The sequence below is a fragment of the Egretta garzetta genome, unplaced genomic scaffold (genome assembly GCF_000687185.1).
Source record: "Egretta garzetta isolate BGI_Z169 unplaced genomic scaffold, ASM68718v1 scaffold188, whole genome shotgun sequence".
Taxonomy (NCBI): Eukaryota; Metazoa; Chordata; class Aves; order Pelecaniformes; family Ardeidae; genus Egretta; species Egretta garzetta.
The window spans coordinates 3,353,566-3,373,839 of record NW_009260622.1 but is presented as its reverse complement, the minus strand read 5'-3'; the positions used below and the strand labels follow the sequence as shown (position 1 = coordinate 3,373,839).

Sequence of the window (20,274 nt, the reverse complement as noted above, 5' to 3'; positions counted from 1 at the left end):
TTCAGTTTGGCCTGCATTTTGGGGATTAGGTTTTTGAGCTGGTATAAAATACTCCTGCTCTGATGTTGGAAAGCTACCACAATTTGAACCAGAGCCTGAGCTAACTTGAAACTATTAATAGAAGAGTGCCCAGCTTTTCTGTGCAAGTGATCTGTGGATCACAAGCAGTCCCTCCAAATGCACTGACTTTATGTGTGCAGAAACCTGTTCTCTGGTCACACTGCATGTGGAGCAGCACCGTGCTCAAATATATCTAGCTCAATAACTTGTTTTTAATGATTTTTTTTTTTTTTTTAGTGGCCTCCGGGCTAGGTTTATTTGTTCATTTCATGAATGTGCAAAATGTCTGTCTTAGGATTTCTTAAACTCAATTATGCTATTGGAGTATCAGTTCTCCAGTAAATCCATTCCTTCACTTTTCATTCATTTCAGTTAAATCTGACAGCTTCATCCCGAAGTTCCTAGTGATATAATTTTTAAGAATTGCATATTCACGCAGTATTTATTGACAGTGTGAAATTCTGTTTCTACAAATCGGGACTAATGTCCAAGGACAGCAGAATTTGTCTTATTATAACTTTTGAAATTGTCTCAGATAGCTGAGCTGTTATATGCATCTGAAAAACCTGAAAGAAACCCTAATTATATGCTTCAGATGATATATATGCTTTAGTTGAGCATGTGAATTGGATACAAATAACTTTCGCCATTCACAGCTTTATGACATCTTGCTGGTAACTCAAGATAAAGCTGTAAGTGATCTTAGACAAGTCACCACTCCATGTATGTGTTTGATGCCAAGGGGGGTAGACAAGTTTTTTTTCTATCACAGTGAACGTTTTCTAATCGCTGCTGAGTCAGAAGTACAATTGGTAGTTTCACTGATAGTGGACACAATTGCTTCAAGCTGTTCATATGAAAGTGCTTCGGGGCAGAGACAACTGCTCCATCAGGGGTGGAAAGGCATAATGTCTGGTAAATGTTCTGCTACTTTATTATGCAAGCTAATAGTATTTTTACACACAAATAATGTTACTGTTGATTTCTGATAAATTTAAACTCGGTTCTTAAGTTGAAGACCAAAGTGCTGTCTGTCCGGAACTCCCACACGTGAAGATGTGAAGTCAAACGTGTATTTGTCTTAAAGTAGCTAATGGTATGATGATATTAGATGGATTCATATCTAATGCTTTTTTTGTTTGTTTGTTCCAGGACATCAGGCATGAAGCCAGTGATTTTCCATGTAAAGTGGCCAAACATCCCAGAAACAAAAACAGAAATAGGTACAGAGATGTCAGTCCCTGTAAGTACACTTTCTTTTCCATTGTTTGTAACAGACTGGTGACCTCTAATGACTTCTTCTAACAGCTAAATGTTCTTTGTAAGAACAAGATTTCTGTTAGATGGATATGCATCCAAGACAATTCTTTTTGTTAATATATTTATTTATGAGATAGATGTCACAGGATGCCATTATATCCATAGGATTATACTAGAGCAGCGTACAGTAGATTCTGTATTTATCAGCAGAAATCTGAAGAAAGGAACTTGCTTTACCTTGAGTTCTTACGCTAGAGAGGAACGGTGGCTGAGGTAGCATTAATAAATTCCAAGTATCCTTTCTATTGCAGTATACTTACTAGAGCATCCTTCTAGTCAATATAGCATAACTGCCCCTATGGGAGATGGGGAAAAGTCTTGCATAAAACATATGACTACTAGAAATAAAGCTAATTGAAACAAGAGAAAAGGGGGTGTTTGCAAAGGTGGTAGTATTAGCATGAAACTATCTGAAATGATCATCATTACATATTCCAGTGGGAAGTACATCTCTGAGCATGTGTCCTCTCTACAAGGCACAGCTCAGCTGGGTGTTCCAGCCTGCATTTCCTTCAATGATCCCATATATGAAGACAGTAGTAACATTCAGACTTGCCTATGCCTGCCATGCTGTACTTTTGGGGTGTGCAGAGAAGTACAGGACTGTAGTCAAATGGTTGGCGAACAATACATGATGTATGATGGGAAAATGTCTATATTCTGTTCAAAGACAAGAGTATTATTGTATATCAGAAAACTTTTATACTTAGTGGCTAAAAGTTACTGAAGTCATTGGGGCAATTGACTAGGAACAATAATGTTGCACATAGTTTGTTTTACTAAGCACTTCTAATATTTGGGGTTGTGGGTAACAAATCGTTCCTTTTTGCCTTTAGATAATACTGCTTCCAATCTGTTTGCTTTTTTGCCAAATGTGGGAACTCTTGTATGTGTGTTTTTTGTTGGTGGTTTGTTTTTTTAATCCAAAGTGGAGCAAGCTGAAACTAACAAAAGAGCAATGAAATTACATTTGCTGTAATTCTTCAATTTTGATCATTCTTTCTGTAGCTTAGGGTGTGGTTGGGTTGGGAACAGTAGCTAAATGTCTGTAAGAAGAATAAGAAGTCTCTGTTCTGTTTGTCCAATATATGTTTAGGCAAACTTTCAACAACCTTGAACAAGCTGGGTTTGAATGTTTAAGCTTCAAAAGATAAGCAGTTGTGTAATTAGATTTATTTAAAAACAGTAACTTGATAACTGTACAAATAGGTCAGTGTGATCTGGCTTTCAGATTACTGTGGTGATTACTTCGGGTTCAAATACTTCCATTCTTTCAACGTATTCTTGGAAGACAGAGTGCAACTTCTGTTCACTGCTCTGCTGTAGTGCTGTTCTTGTAGTACCTATATTGTATTTCCAGATTTACAAGCACCAGCAAACATTTCTGCGCTACCTGTGATTAAGCTCTTTTCGTTCTTCAGGACAACTCAGCTTTTTTGATCCTAACATTTGGTGAGGTTGTGTGTGGATTGTGCTGTGTTGCATTTGCATTAACCAGTGTTTTCTAATTATGCTGCAGTTGATCACAGTCGAATTAAGCTAAACCAAGGTGACAATGACTATATCAATGCTAGTTTGATAAAAATGGAAGAGGCCCAAAGGAGCTACATCCTTACACAGGTAATTGCTGGCAGTGGATAATAAAAATCATATGGTGATTGGAGTTGTTTTTCATGGGTTTCCTTTAGCCTTATTACATTTGTTTTCTTTATTGTAAAGCTAGTTAATGTATATAAACATCTGTGTGCATATATAAACATACACATAGAACAATTTTACAGACATGCTGTGTATTTCTTCCTGCTTCCTGTCAGCACTGACAGGAAGCTCTACTTTTTCTAGAGTATTTTGGTCACGCTATATATTTGACTTTAGACCCATCTAGGCTATAAGTTAACATACATGTAGAAATCTGCATTATTGACTTAAGACAAGCAACATTTAGATGTGGCTGAAATGAATCACACTTCTACATGGAAAGTGAGCACAAAGGCTTCAGACTACTAGGCTTAAGTTGCCTGATAAGTTCTCTGAATAGAGGTTAACTTCACTTAATGGGAGGGCTTCACTTTTACAGAACTACATGTATGAACTTTAAGATGTTCAAAATGTTTTTGAAATAACATACTTTAAATATAACAGATATTTATGTGTTATGTTGAGTGGGGCAGACATTAACTAAAATATATAAGGGAATTTCTTACACCCAACCTTCTATTTCAAATAAGCAGTATGCTCCACCATGTCTTTCTTGTTAAACATCTTTCTGAAAGTGATGTTGTAGTATTTACAAATAACGTACCTCCTAATAACATGGCTTGCAAAGGGTCTAAGTTGGGCGATGCTGATGCTTCTACCTTTAGAGAGGAAAGCTATGAATATAGACTTTAGTGATGGGAATATGGGGGGCAGGAGGGAAGTGGCTGTTTTTCACTGAATCTGTGAATTCCACACCTATCTAACAAATTTAGAAATACCTGGATACTCTGTTGTAATATTCTGAGAGCTAGCAACTGTGCCAGAATTCTTGTTTGCTCTAAATGTTTAGTTCCCTGGAGACTGTCCTGATTTCTAATCTTGACTTTTTTTTTTTTTCACCCCTTCCTCCCACACTTAAGATAAAGGTAGACTAGGATTAATATTTTCAAGTAGCAGCTCTTCCTTCCTGTTTCTAGAGAACAAAGATAAATCTTTTAAGGAAGAAGTAGAAAGTGCACTGTTCAATATGAAAATAGTTCTGCACACACAGCTCTTACTCCACTTATTCATGACAGGGGAGGTTGATCCTAGGGTTGAACTGATAGACCTGTATGTGGAATAGTCAAATGCAGCTAACTGGTACTAGTTAACCTATGCTGATCCAGAATTTAATGGTTTTGAATGGCTTTATTTAAATCCAGTCATTCCCTCTGAGGACCCTGGCCTGCTGTTTTGTTTAAGCAAAGTGATGGATAGCAAATATGAGAAACACAATGATGCTGGTTTGTGTTGCCCAAAATTCAAAGCAATGGTTTTGGACTAGAAAATAGCAAAGGAACATAACACAAGCAGAAGTTACGAGGAAATCTACTCTGTGACTAGATGGTAGTCTTTAAAAGGAGTTACCATTTTGTTCAGTCCCAAAGCATATCCATGAAGATTCTGGAAAACCATGTAATTTGTTACTGATCTGGCATTGTTACAGTCTTTTGAATGTTTGTCCATTCAGTCTAGTAATTTTGAAGTATTATGAATAACAATGATGAATTGCAGAATAGTTCAACGTCGATATTAATTCTGCTCTTTGTTAGTCAATGAGGTTTTACTTCCCCATTGTATATATACCTTTGCTAAGAAAATTCTCTCAGCATTTTTCACTCCCAGTTCTCTTCTTGCAAAAGAGACTACTTTTCTCTTCCTGTTGTGTATGAGGGGAAAAGATTAACCATGCTTTAATGGGTAAATTCACAGTGGGAAAATGGAACTTAAAGCTGTATCGCTGCATTTTTTTGTAGTTTGAAATGAGAAGTTGCGTTTTACTCGTCTAAATTTATTGCCTAGTGCAGTAACTTTTACTGGGGAACATTGCACTGACATTAACAGAAAATAATGCTTATTTCTGGGGATTCTCTCTCTGCAGGGACCTTTGCCAAATACTTGTGGTCACTTTTGGGAGATGGTTTGGGAACAGAAAAGCCGTGGTGTTGTCATGTTGAACAGAGTGATGGAAAAGGGATCTGTAAGTACTTACCTGGTTCTAGCTATATGTTCATTGCATGTTTATGGTTTTTCTTGAAAACAAAACAAAAAACAAACAAAAACCAACCCAAAGAAAGGGAAGAGGGTGGAGGGTTGATGATGATCAGTAATTTTATCTAGAAATTATGCCTAGAATTGAATACCCAGTGGATCGATCTTAGTGCGGTCAGAAATTATAGAGTTTATAATTGTAGGTCTTAATTTCTTCTCAATTAGGTTGAAATAAGGCATGAACACAATGTGGCTCTCCACACAAATGAGTATTTGGTCTCTACTGCTAACCTAGGTATCTGAATATAGTTATTTTCAGCATACCCAGATTGCACCTCTCAAAGGTCAGTTATGCCAGGTGTATACAAGGTACACTCATTCACAAGCATTATGAAATAGTTTTGAAGTAGTTATAGAGGCACTTTGACTCCAAGTTTCCTTCATGCAGTAAGAGCTCTGATTATTAAATGTATCATCCAGGCATACTGTTTCTCCACCAATGTCATTGTTTTACAAAAGACATTGGGGTATGAGAATGAGGGTACAATTGAAAGTACGTCTCCTGGTATCTATTTTAAGCAATAATCTGGGTGATGTGGAGCCAGCTGTTAAGCCAGTGCTTTACTTGCTAGGACAAGTGCAGGGGACTAAGCTCTATCCAGACCTTTTGGGAAGTTTACATTAGACAAGACAGGCAGAAGACGAAGGGAAACAATAGATGAACAAACAATTAGGCTTATTTTAAGTAATTTACCTTCAGAGAGATAAAAAGTCTTGGTTCCTCCAGCACATGAAGTAGCTGCTGTCTTCAGAATAAAATGACTCAGCCTTTCTGATGGTGGACAAGACAGGAACCATCAGGCATGGTTTTCATCCATGGGTCAGAGTTCTGCCTCTATGCTAATTCCACAGCCACCATCCTTAAAGTGGACTTACCAGCTGTGCGGATATGAGATAAAAGCAATTTCAACTGATACAACTGATAGAAATGCAGAATTTAAAGTTGAATGTTACAGTGTAGTCAGTATAAAGACGCTTTGGAGGAGGGGTAGTGGGTATGTTGAGTATCCACCAGTGATAACTGGGTGGTACATGCTTTTGCGTAATCAGGAAAGAATTCCCAATAATCAGGAAAATTCTTGTACAATGAGTTGTGTTTTAATAAACTGCAGTCTTGATTTTTTGATTGTTTTGCTTTTCTGTAGTGGAAGTGAAATTTAATCTTCAAAAGAGATGCAGTAATCATGTTTTTCAATAGTTTCTTCCTTTCCAGCCATTCCCGCTCGTTCTCTGCACTGCCAATAGTTTTGAACAAAATGAATTACTGTGATCCCCTAGGGCAGGCTGCTTACACTTCTCAGCAAGCAGCAGTGGGGAACCTACAGTGGAGCACAACACAATATTGTTTGCAGACACATTTGGTGGAGAAATTAGACACAACGCCAGTTGCTGTGTCCTTAACATATTTTAATTTAAAGAAAGTGCAGAGAATTATAAATGCATTCTACACCCTGATAAACTAGAGGATATCTTTTGAATAAAAACTAGAATTAGTCTGAGAAAAACTAGTGTTAGTCTACCTATGAATAAAATATTGAAGGATTTTCTTATTTATTAAAATGCTTTCAGAAATCCTATTAGTCTTGAGAATGCTATTCTTTTTCCATCGTTCTTCCACTTCAACTTTAAAGCCATATTATTTGCCCTTTAATAAAAGAAGCATTAGCCATGTCCAGCAATCCATTCTTATTGCATATTTAGGTATGGGAAGTGGTGGCTTTAATCCCATTTCAGAGGAGCAGCGCTTGGTGGCAGAAATAGCAAGCCCGTTCTCCCAGTCACAATATCCTTAGATTTAACTGTCAGAAACTTGGTTGCAGACTTTCATGTTGCCAATGAGTTTAGTTTCGGTTTTTTCCTGCACACTGCAAAATGTGCTGTTTTTCTATTTGGTTGAGTCAGTTAAGGTCCTACCATGTAGCAGTCTTTGCAAAACTAAGCTCTCTGGGAAACATTATGGAGAAAACTGAAATTCAGTCAGAAGTAGGTAATGGGAATGTTTGCTGAGTGCAGGGGTTTTTTTGTTTGGCACTTCACTTTTAAACTGTGCCACGTAAAATCAAAATGATCTCACTGCTATTTTTATTTTTGTGGTGAATGAACGGAGTAACCCAAAATCTCATCTGATGTTACACTTGCAAATTAGCAGTGTTGTAATTCTCTGTATGTAGCTTATTCATGGAATTCATAATACTTTTTCACAGTGTGTTCTGCTCTTGTTAACATCTATATTTTCTTTTGAAATTTAAATATTTGACATGAAGATAATAAATAAAATGCAGAGTAGACTAAAAGTTAGATTTTGGCAGAGTGTTGTCAGAGCTTTTGTACTTAGTTATTAGAGTGAGTTTGTTTGTTTGTTCCGATGCAAGCTAAAATAAATAATGGCTTGGGTGATTTTGATTAGATTCCATAGCTTCACGCTCTTTCAGCTTACATATAGAAGAAAGAGAGTGCTACCTAAACAAACCTATCCTGAATACTTAGGTATTTTCATCAGTTCAGTCAGGGTCAAAATAATTGGACTCGTACAAAAGATTCAGTGAAGATGTGGTTCTGCAGCATAAAGGAAGACTGCTATTCTTCACTCTAGAATTGGTCCTCCTTATAATAACAGCAGTCTCATAAGAAAATGTTGTATTTAAGAATGTTTATTCCTTACCTTTTACACAAACATAAATGGCATCTAAATGTCTCCTATTTGTTTTTAGATAAAGTGTGCACAGTACTGGCCACGGAAGGAGGAGAAAGAAATGTTTTTTGAAGATACAAACTTGAAACTAACGTTGATATCTGAAGATATAAAATCATACTACACAGTACGACAGCTAGAATTGGAAAACCTTACAGTAAGTACAGAAACTAGTACCAATCAGATTCTTCAGTCTCTCTGAGGTGAGATTCGCCTCCTCATCAACAAGGTCTTGAAAAAGATGGTCACAAATTATAGCAGATTTTGTTCTGGAATTGGTGATTCTGCATGCCAGTGTTCTTCAGCCTCTAGTTTGTGTATTGTGGAAATGAAATATTTATGAAACGTATCTGGGGAAACTGCAGTCCTTTTCATGTCTCGGCCATACACTGAGTGAGAAGGTTAGTTTGTCACTACACTACCTTTCAGAGAACTCTTTATAAAGTCACTTCTCTAGTGCTTTTGTGTTATAGCTGAAACAATTGCTCTTCCTGTCACTTAAGCTACCTGTTTGCCTGTGTCTTGTTCTAAGGATTATTTTTAGGTTTTGGCTTAAATCTTCAGGTTTTGCATTGATGGCTTTCATCTGAAAGCAGGAACTGTTTTCGCCCTCATCCTGCAATGAGCTGTATGGAGCTCAGTACCAGGATCAGGCCACTAGCTTGAAGAGAAATAACTCCTCTTTTTTCTTCTTTCTTTTTTTTTTTTTTTCCTTTTGCACAATACCAAAATAAAAGTACACATGCCGTTTCCCACCCTTCCTCTCCTCTTCAACACTGCCCTGTATTAGAGCAGTGAGAGCTAATCCAAAGCTCCTTGAGGAGACTGGCTAAGGAAGAACGCCATTAACTTTCACTGAATGCAGGTCACTGAAGATAATGTCTGAGGTCCTCTGTGGTGCTGAGCTAGGTGTGTGTGTGCTAGGGTGCTAGCCCAAGTTCTGCTCTGGCCTGGTACTGCTCTCTACTGGAAGACACAGTTATTCCTTTGCTCATCTGTTAGCATCTTGCATGCTTCATCCTGCCAGGAAACGTGAGACAGTAGATACAGATTTGACTAAATTATGCTCGAGAAAAAATTTAGTGGCTGTAGTTTGTGGTGTGTATTAACTATGGTGCCTGCCTTAGACATGTTTGATGGCTGTAGCTCAGTATTCTGGGAGGATGTGAGCACCGGTGGCTTAGTAGTCTTGGAGAAAGTTTTCAGGTTGGGAACAAACCTGTGAAGGAACAGCTGTGATAGTGCAAGGGCTTTGTCTGCAGAAAGTGTAAAGGGCTTCTGTAACGTGAGGTACTTCATTTTGAGAAATCTTCAAATGATATTCTGTCATTAGAAATTGGAAGGCAGTAGTGCCAGCTATCTTTTGGCAATACAAGCATTTGAACTGTACTGAGAAAACTGAACCATGTTATAAACTTATCCAATTTCCTTTGCTCAAAATGGAGACCTTCACAACAAGAGATAATTATTTGTAGTTAGGTTCTTAGCTGTGCAGCTATAAAAGCTTCCTCAGACTGGTGGAACTTTGCCATTTGAATTTAAGTCAGTTCTTCTAAAGATGCAGTGTAGTCTAAGCAGCATACAAAGCTGAACAGGCATGTGCCTCCGTTCATGTAAGTTACTTTCAGACTTACTTTCAAAGGAAGTAGCTAAAATTTTTCCAAAGGCACAAATCTGAAATTGACCTAAAGGTAAAACTGTCTAAAGCCGTATGTCTAAATATCTAAGTGACTGTTTGCTGGGAAAATAAACGAGGAATTGTATTTGCCGATTAGAACATTGTTGTAGGCAACTGTGCTTTGAATACTTCTGAGTTGTGTATCCAAGCTAAAAAACTTCCTAAATACTGTTTTTACAGACACAGGAAACTAGAGAGATTCTGCACTTTCATTATACTACGTGGCCTGACTTTGGCGTCCCAGAGTCACCTGCTTCATTCCTCAATTTCCTGTTCAAAGTGAGGGAGTCTGGCTCACTTAACCCTGAGCATGGACCCGTTGTGGTGCACTGCAGTGCAGGAATCGGGAGATCGGGAACTTTTTGTTTGGTTGATACGTGTCTTCTACTGGTAAGGACTACTTATTCCAGATGATACACTATTTCTGTAGAGTTATTTTGAGGAACAGTTTGTCATAGGCTTGCAAAGAGCTGTGGTATGTCCCGTGAAGTACTGTTGCATGCTATTTCCCATTATCTTACCATATTCTGGTTTGGGAATGTATTCCAAGGCAGATCTTGTTCTTAACTGGCCATTCTGAGTCTGGGGAAGAAAAGTCCCTAGTTTTTAGAGTGATTTGCAAACGTAGGCTCTGCCCTCGTGGTTAAGAAAAAAACCACTAGATGTCTGCTAAGTAATAGTGTGAACTGTCCTGAAACAATGCAAAATAAATCTAGTGTGTTTCCTTCTACAGAGTCAACTTTGCCTGTAGGCAGGGGGAAATTGTCCTGACTTTAAGATAAAATTTTTCCTAATTATATTTTCAAAACAAGACAGACAAGAAAGGGAAAAACATACAGTGTGTTGGAGGCCCACTGTGCTTTCCCTTCTCTGTCTTTTTAGAGACCTGATAAATAGCTGCCAATACCAGGTTTTTATTATTTATTAATTCTGTAAGATGGAGGGTAGTCTGAATGACTGATTTTGTAGTATGGCCATGTATTGAATCTCATCAGAGCATAAAGCATGTTTCAAATTTTTATCTTCAGATGGACAAACGGAAAGATCCTTCTTCTGTGGACGTTAAACAGGTTCTCCTAGAAATGAGGAAGTACAGAATGGGGCTCATACAGACAGCAGATCAGCTCCGTTTCTCCTACTTAGCTGTTATCGAAGGGGCAAAATTCATTATGGGAGATGCTTCAGTGCAAGTGAGTATTATTGACTGCACAACCTGGTACAATGAGCCGCAATTCTGTTTTAACACTAGCAAATACATGGGATGAACAGAATAGAAAGAAACTTTAAATTTCATTCTTGCTTTGGCTTCAATAAATTTTTATATTATGGGGTTCTTAAATACAATGCTTTATGAGCTGTCACTACCAAAAGTGTTGTATTAAGAACCTTCAAAAAAGCACCTGTGATATAACAGGTGGCCATGTGTACTTTTTGACGCTGTAGTTTGGGTATGGGCTGGCTGCATTGGCTGTGTCTTTTATTTCAGGTAATAAAAAATTTCTAATATGCCAGAAGTTTAAGTATTATGATTAAATCCTGTCAGTTTGTTTTATGGTAAGCAGAACTCTAACAACACAGATTCTATTTTGTGCTATTTAAATTTTCCAGAAGTAGATTAAAATTTCCTGCATTTATAGTGGATGTCTTCTGTGTGCTGGATGTAGCTTAGGTTTGGAGTTCTTGTCTTTTCCTTCTTTCTCCTCTGTCTTTTCCTTCTTTCTCCTCTGTCTTTTCCTTCTTTCTCCTCTGTCTTTTCCTTCTTTCTCCTCTGTCTTTCTTTTTCTTTTTTTTCAATGTAAATGAACAGCCACTCTAAGAATAAATGAAAAGGTAGAGTATAAAGTCCCCGCCACGTTCAAGTTAAAAGTTATAGCATCTTACATGAAAGAAATAGAGGAAAGCTTAATAGGGCTTTTCCTTCCTGCAGGAACAGTGGAAAGAGCTCTCCAATGAAGACCTGGACCCTCCACCTGAACATACCCCACCACCTCCCAGACCACCAAAGCGAACCTCAGAAATGCACAATGGAAGGATGCATGAACACACAGAATTCTTTCCTAAGCATCAAGTAGTAGAGGAAGAGATTAGATGTTCAGTCAGCACTGTGGAAGAGATGGTTCCAGATGGCAGAGTTTGTTCATCTGTACCACTGATCACAGACAGGTAATTCGTTTGGCTTCCAACTTTTAACTGTCCCAAGACGACTGTCCAGTTGGTCTCCAGTTGGAGAGGTTGTAGGTCATTCGCTCATCAATGGCGTTTCATACATTTGAATCACGTTAGTGTAATAGTAGTTCCAACCCCAAATCTTTTCGGTAAAGGTCTTATGCTCATGTTCTTTTAACTTCACGCATAAGATGGGGCCTCTTACGGATCCTGCTGGAGTAGAAGTGACAGCATCGTGAGGTGGTTTACTCTTGCACTGTATGTGAAGTTACAGAGGAGCCCTTCCACTCCTTAGAGGCTGTATTAGTCATGTAGCTGAAAACCAGGCTGACAAGCTTCACATAGAAATGTGAAATTTAATTACAAGCAAAGAAACTTTTGATGAAAGGAGTAGAGGGAGCTCGTGAACAGAGAACTCTTCCACCTGTCATTGTAACCTAAATTGTAGAGACTGATAAATGTGCAGAGATGCTGTGTACACAAGCAGTAGAGCAGCGGAGAAGCCAAGGTTCCTGCCTGCTTAACCACTAGATGTCACTCCTGATTTATTGGAATGGTGTGGAACTGGTTGAAATCCGCGTGCCTTGGTGCTGCTGGTGTCCTGCATGTTAACTGCTTTTATTCAGAGCAACCAAATTAATGCCACACAGAACGAAAAAAATCAAAATTAAAAAGAAACCGACCTACATCTACCAGGGATAATCAAGGGAAAGTTTAATGTTGTCCCACTAGGTGGCCTCCTAACAAGACATCTCCATAGGAATACTGGAATAAAATACCAAATTTTAGTATTGTCCACAGAACTCTGGAGCCTTCCAACAGGTGCAGCTGGCAGGCTTGATGTATCTAATTTAGCTGAACCCGTGGGGCAGCATGTGACTGGGAACTGGAGATTAGTGAGATGTGTTTCCAGTAGTCTTCCTTCGAAGTAAACCTCCTCTTAAATTCACATAGCAGAGAGGCTGAGACCGGGAGCTGAACCTCTTGTCTCCCTCAAAATTCTGCTGGAGACAAGGAGATAAAACAGAAGTGTTTCCCTGCTCAATGTGAAACAGTGTTTGGATCTGGATTTTTCTTAATTCATTGGGGAGATTCTGGAAATGAAATACTCAAATTCCAAAGATCTTTACTGAAAAGAAAGGAAACCTTGGAAATAGGAATGGAGACAAATGGAAGCTTAGCTACAAAAGAAGGACATGTTGCAGTGGTCGCAGGTCCCTCTCTTCCCTCCCTGACCATATAGTTCTGTACCAGAATATTTGCCAGGGACATGAGCTGGCAGCTAATGCTTTCCATACCTAATGAAGAGTATGGATTTAAAGCTGGTGTCTTGTGTCTTCTCTTTAGCTATATAAATCTGAATTTCTCAGTGAATAAATGATTTCCTGGAAATACTTTATGCAGTGTAGCTTAAATGAACACAAGACATGTCCAGCTCTAAATTGCTCAGAGGCTCAATTAATTTCATTTATTATAGTCCCTTGTCTGAGGTTGGGGTTGAGTCATCCTCTGGAACTGCCTGTGTTCACCGATTGTAGAGGCTGACCAGGCATCTACCCTTTACCTCGCCAAAGTTAAATCCTACGTTATGCGACGTTTCAGGCATACTAGGAAAGGCCAGGATTTGAATCCTGAGCTCCCTCATTCCATATCAGTACTGCTGCTGTAGGATCAGGCCTCCTTTGTGAGCATCACTCTTGTTCTCATGTCTGGGACAGCGAGTCCTGGAGAGGGAGGGAGCAGTCCAATGGGAAAGGATGTGGGACAGTGCAAGGCTGGAGGAAACAGCAGGGTGGGAGAAAGACGTTGTGCTGGCAGAGGTGAGGGAAGAAGCGGCAGAAGTATGAAGCGCGTTTCTTTCCCTGCCTGGATACTCTAGTATCTGGGGTGGAAGATTCCTGAGCTCTTTGATGCTTAAGCTGTCAGCAGATGTCTAGGGAAGCCCCCTGCAAACCATCTCCCCGCTGGTTACCACCCCACTGGTTCTCACAGCATGATGGTGCTCTGCTTTCTAAATTCAGCTGGAAGGAGTTGTACAGTAGGTGGGACAGTTCCTGCTCAGTTAAGAAGCCCCTTTGGGTGTCAATACACTGCCAACAGGATGGAGGCCTGGTATCTAGAAACAAAGCCGTGTTGAGAGAGTATTAAAGGTGAAGACATCTTCAGTTCTGTCATTAAAAGCTATCGCAATGCATTTAGCCACTCGTCCTAAGTTATGGCTGCACGAGCTACCACAGTTCCACCATTTTCTGACTTTTTGGGCAGGTGCTTGATTTTAGAACCTTAACGTTCTCCTGACCTGGACGTAGGTTTGATTTGTGCTAGTTCACTGCTTGTCTCAGTGCAGGTGGCAGATTTGTGATAAGCAGTGGCAGTAGATGGTGTTTTAAGACTAAGTCAGCTTATTCTTTACAGGGCACAAAATACTACCAAGCACGGCTTTTGATGACAAGTGCTGTTCTAAGCCTGTAATTTAATAGCCAGAGCTGTAATAATTAGCGATAGGCTTTGGTTTGCAGCATCTGCTGCAGCTCCTGATAGCGAGAGATTTCCAGCTTTGTGGTGTTCAGCGGGTGAGACCATGCTCTTGTAGAATCTGCCTAGCTTCTCTCACAAATGGACAATCCAGTACTGAGTATTTATGTCTTTGTCCTTAAGCACTAGTCAAGACACTGAAATTCGGAGGAGAACTGTTGGTGAAAATCCGCGTCTCTCACCCCACAAAGAAGACTCGGTGAAGTCAGAAAGCTCAGAAGAGGATGATGAGAACATGATGACAACTTGGAAGCCATTTCTAGTGAATATATGCATCTTCACTTTCCTCACGGCAGGAGCTTATCTCGTTTACAGGGTGTGTTTTCATTGACGGACATGCCAGCAAGATCGACCCTGCAGAAAACACCAACGATTCGTGATGGGTTTGTAATAAGCTTTTCTGAAAGCAAGCTAATTGAGGCATGTGAGCCTTGTCTCAGTGGAGGTAGATCTTAGGTTGAAAGGCCGGAACTTTGGTTAAGGCTTAAAGAGAGAATTGATGCACTAGGGTTTTATCTAGCCCTGTGGTCCCAAGAACATAATATTCTAATCTCAGGGCCTTAAAATATTCAGGAGTAAGCAGATATAATGCCAAATAGTCTGTTTTCCTTTTTTTCTTTTTTTTAAAAAACTAAATAATAGAATTACAACACATTGTTGTTTTTAGCCTTTTTAAAAAAAGCCAGTTCTTTTTCTTTTGTGTTTCAGAAAAACTAGGCACAAGTGAAACTTGCTTGTACTCTCCAAGTGTTGTAACCAAATACATGGCTTATACTGATGAGTTCCCAAAAAAAGAGAAAGAAACCCACATACCTGACGAATGTAAACTTTGTGGAAGGGAGGGCGTTGGGGGAGGGGTGTTTGTGGTTTATTTTGTTTTGGGGTTTTTTGGGGGTTTTTTGTTTTTTTTTTTTTGTTTTTTTTTTTTAACTTGCTTCATCATTAAAAGACTGAGTTGTGGGCAGTGCCTGTGGTATTGATATATTTAATCTTGGCATAACTGTTCTTAAAGAGCTTCTTGTTTTACATGTGTTTATAGAAACAGGCTTCTGCAGTTGCTCAGGGTATCCCAACATGTCAAGCTCTTTCTTTTTTTCTTTTTTTTTCTTTTTTTTAATAAGCATATCTCCTCATTGACTTTTGTTGCACTCTACTTGCACATATGCCCATTTACATTGCACCATCCTTTGTAAAGCTGTTTTTACTTTTATATTCTGGGCTAGGAGAGGTTGAGGGGAGGGAGAGAAGAAACAGGAAGGGAAATTCAACCAAAACATGTCCACCAGCATTCTGCAGTTGGCATTCAGAAGGACCAGTTCTTAAACCTCATCATTTGGAATGTAAAATGCAGTTTCGCTCTACGTCTGCTCCGTACAGAACAGCATGCTCCCTGCGAGGGCCAGAGAGGTAACGTGCTCGGAGGCATTGCAGGCAGCGAACAGGAAAGCATTTCAATGAATCCAGAGCAATTAATGCTGTGGCAGCTTCCTTAAGACATAAAAAGTTCAGCAGAAGACATATTGGTCTGTGAACGTATCAGTTGGCTTATGATGCAAGCGTTTGTGTGTTCTGCTTTTTTTAAAGAGAAGATTTAAATTACTGGCTTCGGTTTGGCTTGAAGATACGCTCTTCAGTAATTACCGGAGACGGCGGTGTGGGAGGGCGAGCCTGCGCCTCTGCGGCCGGGGCTGTTGCTCTCCATGGGCGAGCTGGGCGACGGGCGGGTTTGTCCTCTGCCCGGCTGCGCCTGCGCTGTTCTGCTTCGCTGGGGGGCCGGTGCCGCGGGCTCGGGACTCGAGTGACGTCAAGTGCTTGTAAATAAGGATTTGGGTGCATTGGTAGAACTGTGACTGGAAGTCGGCATTGCACTGACCAGGCGTGGGCAATGCTGTTCCTCCTGTTAGTACCAAATTATTAATTGTTTAAACACCAATAGCAAAGGTGGCTTTGCTCGTGTCATGGGGTGGAGGACAGGAGTAAACTCACTACTGAAAGTGGTAGTGATCGAAACTCAACCGTGACAGCTGATCTGCAACAGTGTTACTACTCAGTTCTTTTTATTTTTAAAAGCTTTCTAGAGTTATAGCACTTAACCACCATGCTCAGTGCAGACATCACTATGGAGTATCTTCCGTAAGCCTCCCTCCACTCCATATTTATTTTTGCAAAGCTGTCTGTAGGTGCAGCGCTCTTCCTTTGGTGAATAAGTTGGTGAAGGGGGGGGGAGGGGGGGGGCTACTTCTATTTTGTGTTCTGTTAAGCTTGCATCAAGGGCTTCTCAAAAGTACAATAATAAATCCTCAGGTAGTACTGGGAGTCAATACTTTACCTGTGAGACTGTTGGTCAGACCAGTACTTGAAAGGAGGAATGTTGTAATCAGTCAATATTTAGTTATATTATTGGAAACGTGAAAAATGAGTATAGAAAAATGGTAATATATAATGGCTCATCTGTGTATTTAAGATACAGTATGTGATTGCTTTGTCCCCACTATTCTCGCCATCATCTGGTAGAATATTGTTCCAAGGCAACATCTCTACCCCCTTTGTATTAAAATGCATGTAAAGTCTTCTAGTGTCCTGATGAAATACCATGTGCTTGAAAGGTGAAAGAACTTATATTTCTGCTTACTGATGTGCCCAAATTGTATTTGCATGAACTGATCATTAAGTGGCTGTGGTTCAAAGGGTGTTGCTGGAAGTATCTTCGTTCAGCGATAGACCGGTTTGGTGTTTATCAGATAACATGTACTCGCCTAATACCTGGCATGACTTCCTATTGAATTGCTGCGTACTCGGTGTAACCCGGTTGTTTAGCATGGTTCATTTCAGCTGAGTAAGTGTAGTACAGACATTCCAGAGAGTTTAGTAAGCCCTATTCACACCTCGCCTCTGGTCTCTTGAGGCAAGCAATAGCCGGGTGATTTCGGGGTGTGATGTGCTGTGCTGCCTCCAGGGCTGCGCTGGCGGAGCAAGAGGCAAGCCTCTTCCGCGAGGTGGTGGGAGCACGCTTTGATCTGCAGAAACCCAGGCCCACGTAACATCAAAGAAACAAAAACCACCTCTGTGCTGTTCCCAAGAGGGGATATTTTAAATTCGAGGCTTGACAGGAAAGCAAAAAGCATCCTTCCTTTGAATCCAGAGTAATTCACTTGTGGATTATTCTAACAAGAGAAAGCTTCTGCAGATGATAAAATTTTGAGCACCCCCCTTTCCTGCCCCTTTGCCATTTCTTTCATCTGTTCTAAATCCAGAACCTCCACTGTCCCGGGACGGACAGCTGACTGCCCTGCCAGCCCAGCGAGGTGTGTATAAGGCTCCTGATACTGAACTGTAAACATTTTTGTTTTGATGTCCTGTATATGTATGTAGTAGTTTGGGTGTGTATATACAGTAGCGTTTCACAGTGGGTGTATTGGTTAACCTATTATTGGAAAATGGACAAATATCCATGTTAAACTTGTTAGAAAGTTAGTGAGCTGCTCTGCTATATGCCTTAAGCAAATATTTACTCATCAGGTCTTTCTTTTTTACAGATTGCCATAGAATAAACTTTTTTAAAAAAATAAAAGAAAAAAAACAACAAAAAAGCTCAATGTTTTGGTATAATACATTTTCAGGTATCTTGTCTTTTGTGTAAGCCGCTGCAAAGACCTCACAGGTTATAGTAAAATTGTACAGTTTTTCAATTTCCCATACAAGTTTTCAGTTCTCATTTTAGTTGGAACAATAAAATTCTTTTTTTAAAGAATGTACATGAGAGTCTTATTGCTTCCTGTTTTCCCCAGGGCTGAGCCACTGGCTCCTGTTTTGAGTCACTTGCAAATTGGGGCCAGCATGATAGGTGGCGGGGCTTCTCCTAGAGGAAAATGCTTTAAATGTCACTCTAAGAACGGGCTTGTAGGTCAGCTCAAGCGAAGGGAGTATCCTGTGCCTCCATCTCCCTTCTCTAGGCTTTTAAACAGTTGAATTTCAACTATCTTGGCCTAGGAATCAGTGTGATACAAGAAGTGTAGAAACTCTGGTTTTTGCAAGAGTTTCAGTTGTACCTTAACATGAAGCTGTGTGACAGTAGTGTCCCTGTTCAAGTCACAGCAGCTGCAGCCATCACGCTTCCGTGTTGTCTGGATTAAAGGATTTACTTTTTTGTTTTTATTTTTAAGGAAAGCTACAACTGGAGGAGAGGCACTTGAAGAGAGAATTTTCAGTAGCTTCATACAGTGGTGTTAGCACAGCTGTGGTGAGTTTTTGTGCTCTGCCCTGCAGAAGCAGTCAGCACCTTCTGACAGAGCTTAAAGCCAGGCTCAGGCAAAAGGTTGGCTGGGCTGCCCTGCCTTGTCCAAGTCACCAGCTATTGCCCTTCCCCCTCCTAGCGAAGGAGAAGAGTAGGGGAGAGGGGCCCAGGGAATTTACCGAAGTAGAACATCTTCCCCCTGCTTTTAAAGAAATCCATAGGTTAAAAGCAGAGTTACAGTACAGAAATGCAGCCCATTAAGTTCTACTTTGCTATAGACCAGCACACCCTGGGCCTGCTCGTCAGTGCTAATGACTTCAGCTGTACAAGCAGGCAGCACAGAATGCCAGCAGCCTGCCTCTGCCAGCCCAGCCTGAACTGCTCACAGCTGGAATAGAGGGGTGGGTGCATGACCCAGTGCCTGTCAGGTCAGCATCCGAGTTCCCTTACACCTGCCCGCACCGCTACAAGCACAGCAGTCTGAAGCACATGCAGGGACTTCTCTCACGTGTTTTATTAGAATTTTAGAAAACAGTATGAAATCCAACAAATAAATACTGAATAGAAAAGTTACATTTCTATAAAAAAAATTATATATACACACACACACGCACCAAACCCTTTCAAGTATTTTACCTGAAGCCAGGCTTCTCTTTACTACTACCCTCTGCTCAGTCAGTTAGCTAAGTGTTGAGTAAGGAGCCTGACAATGGGTGTGCGATTATGCAAAGTCTTGGTCTATGACTAAACAAATAAATTTAAAAAATAAAACATAACCAACCACACAAACCAACTTCAGCAGAGCTGTCCATATGTCCATCAGACCTGCACAGGGCCAGTACAATACCTACCTTCCTGTTGTAAACTGCCGAGGGCCTACACTCCGTACCTATCCCTGTCAGCCCTTGCTTGACCCTGTCCCAGGTTGCAATGGTTATGAAGAAATGGGCTTCTGAAGTAACAGCCTTTCCTTCCACAACTGAACTGTACAGGAAAAGGAGACCAGCAGGCACCTCTGCTGGGTTTTTCTAACGCACAGGGCAGCTGCTGCCCATGAATGTCTAGATGGACTGTGGGAAAGCAAGCATTTCTCTCCTCTCTGTGAAATGCCAAATTCATCAAATACGTTACGGGAAAATAGATCCCATTTGGCGTACAGTTTGAGCAGGGGCAGCTAATTCCAGGGAGATGGGGATTTTAACTCAAGTGACAGCCTGGTTCCATACTCTAAGAGATCCTGGGTTTTATTTGTCCAGCACTTGGTATTTCATCATGTGCTGAGACAGAAGACATGTTCCAGTCTACGTGGCGTCGACTGCAAGCTCCCCATTTTGGAAACAGCCCTCTACTCTGCCAGTGTGCAGCAAGGGCACGGCAGGGCGTCAGTAAACAAGACTGATAAACAACAAAACCCAATCCTCAGGTACCCATAGGTGGCTGTGAGGACGATTTGCTTCAGCTCCTCATATTCCACTGCTAAAATACTGTGATTTCAATTTCAGCCTCTTGTTGTACAGTTTCTCTTAATTCACAGCAAATCCTGTCCATTTTCTCAAAGGCTTGCCGTCCCTTTTCACCTATGGAGAAAGAGAAAATACAGCCCATGCTGAGGAAGAGAAAGCAGTTAGAAACACCCTGAGAAACGCGACACCAGAACTACTGTTGTGACCTTGGTTGGCACGAACAAGAACTCCCAACGCTGACAAACACATCTCTTAAGGGAGTAGTTTTCCAAAAACTGCTGGAAGCCACCAGGGAAAAATCAGGCTTTACTAAACATTTCCACATGAGTAACAATTT

General features: G+C 40.4%; 2 protein-coding genes across 9 annotated transcripts in view; one reads left to right on the top strand and one right to left on the bottom strand.

The window, feature by feature from the left end:
- Positions 1–14,864, top strand: part of PTPN1 (protein tyrosine phosphatase non-receptor type 1) — a 42,064-nt gene extending 27,200 nt beyond the window's left edge. For all 4 annotated transcript variants that reach the window (XM_035900859.1, XM_035900858.1, XM_009645451.2 and 1 more), the window contains exons 2-9: positions 1,213–1,303; positions 2,900–3,000; positions 5,000–5,098; positions 7,881–8,018; positions 9,720–9,929; positions 10,568–10,729; positions 11,467–11,702; positions 14,364–14,864. In XM_035900859.1, the coding sequence (XP_035756752.1) occupies positions 2,965–3,000; positions 5,000–5,098; positions 7,881–8,018; positions 9,720–9,929; positions 10,568–10,729; positions 11,467–11,702; positions 14,364–14,571 (1,089 nt within the window). In that variant the 5' untranslated portion in view covers positions 1,213–1,303; positions 2,900–2,964 and the 3' untranslated portion in view covers positions 14,572–14,864. The remainder of the gene's footprint in view (positions 1–1,212; positions 1,304–2,899; positions 3,001–4,999; positions 5,099–7,880; positions 8,019–9,719; positions 9,930–10,567; positions 10,730–11,466; positions 11,703–14,363) is intronic.
- A 465-nt stretch (positions 14,865–15,329) lies between these two features.
- Positions 15,330–20,274, bottom strand: part of RIPOR3 (RIPOR family member 3) — a 57,176-nt gene continuing 52,231 nt past the window's right edge. For all 5 annotated transcript variants that reach the window (XM_035900856.1, XM_035900852.1, XM_009645450.2 and 2 more), the window contains one exon: positions 15,330–20,051. In XM_035900856.1, coding sequence (XP_035756749.1) covers positions 19,951–20,051 — 101 coding nt within the window. In that variant the 3' untranslated portion in view covers positions 15,330–19,950. The remainder of the gene's footprint in view (positions 20,052–20,274) is intronic.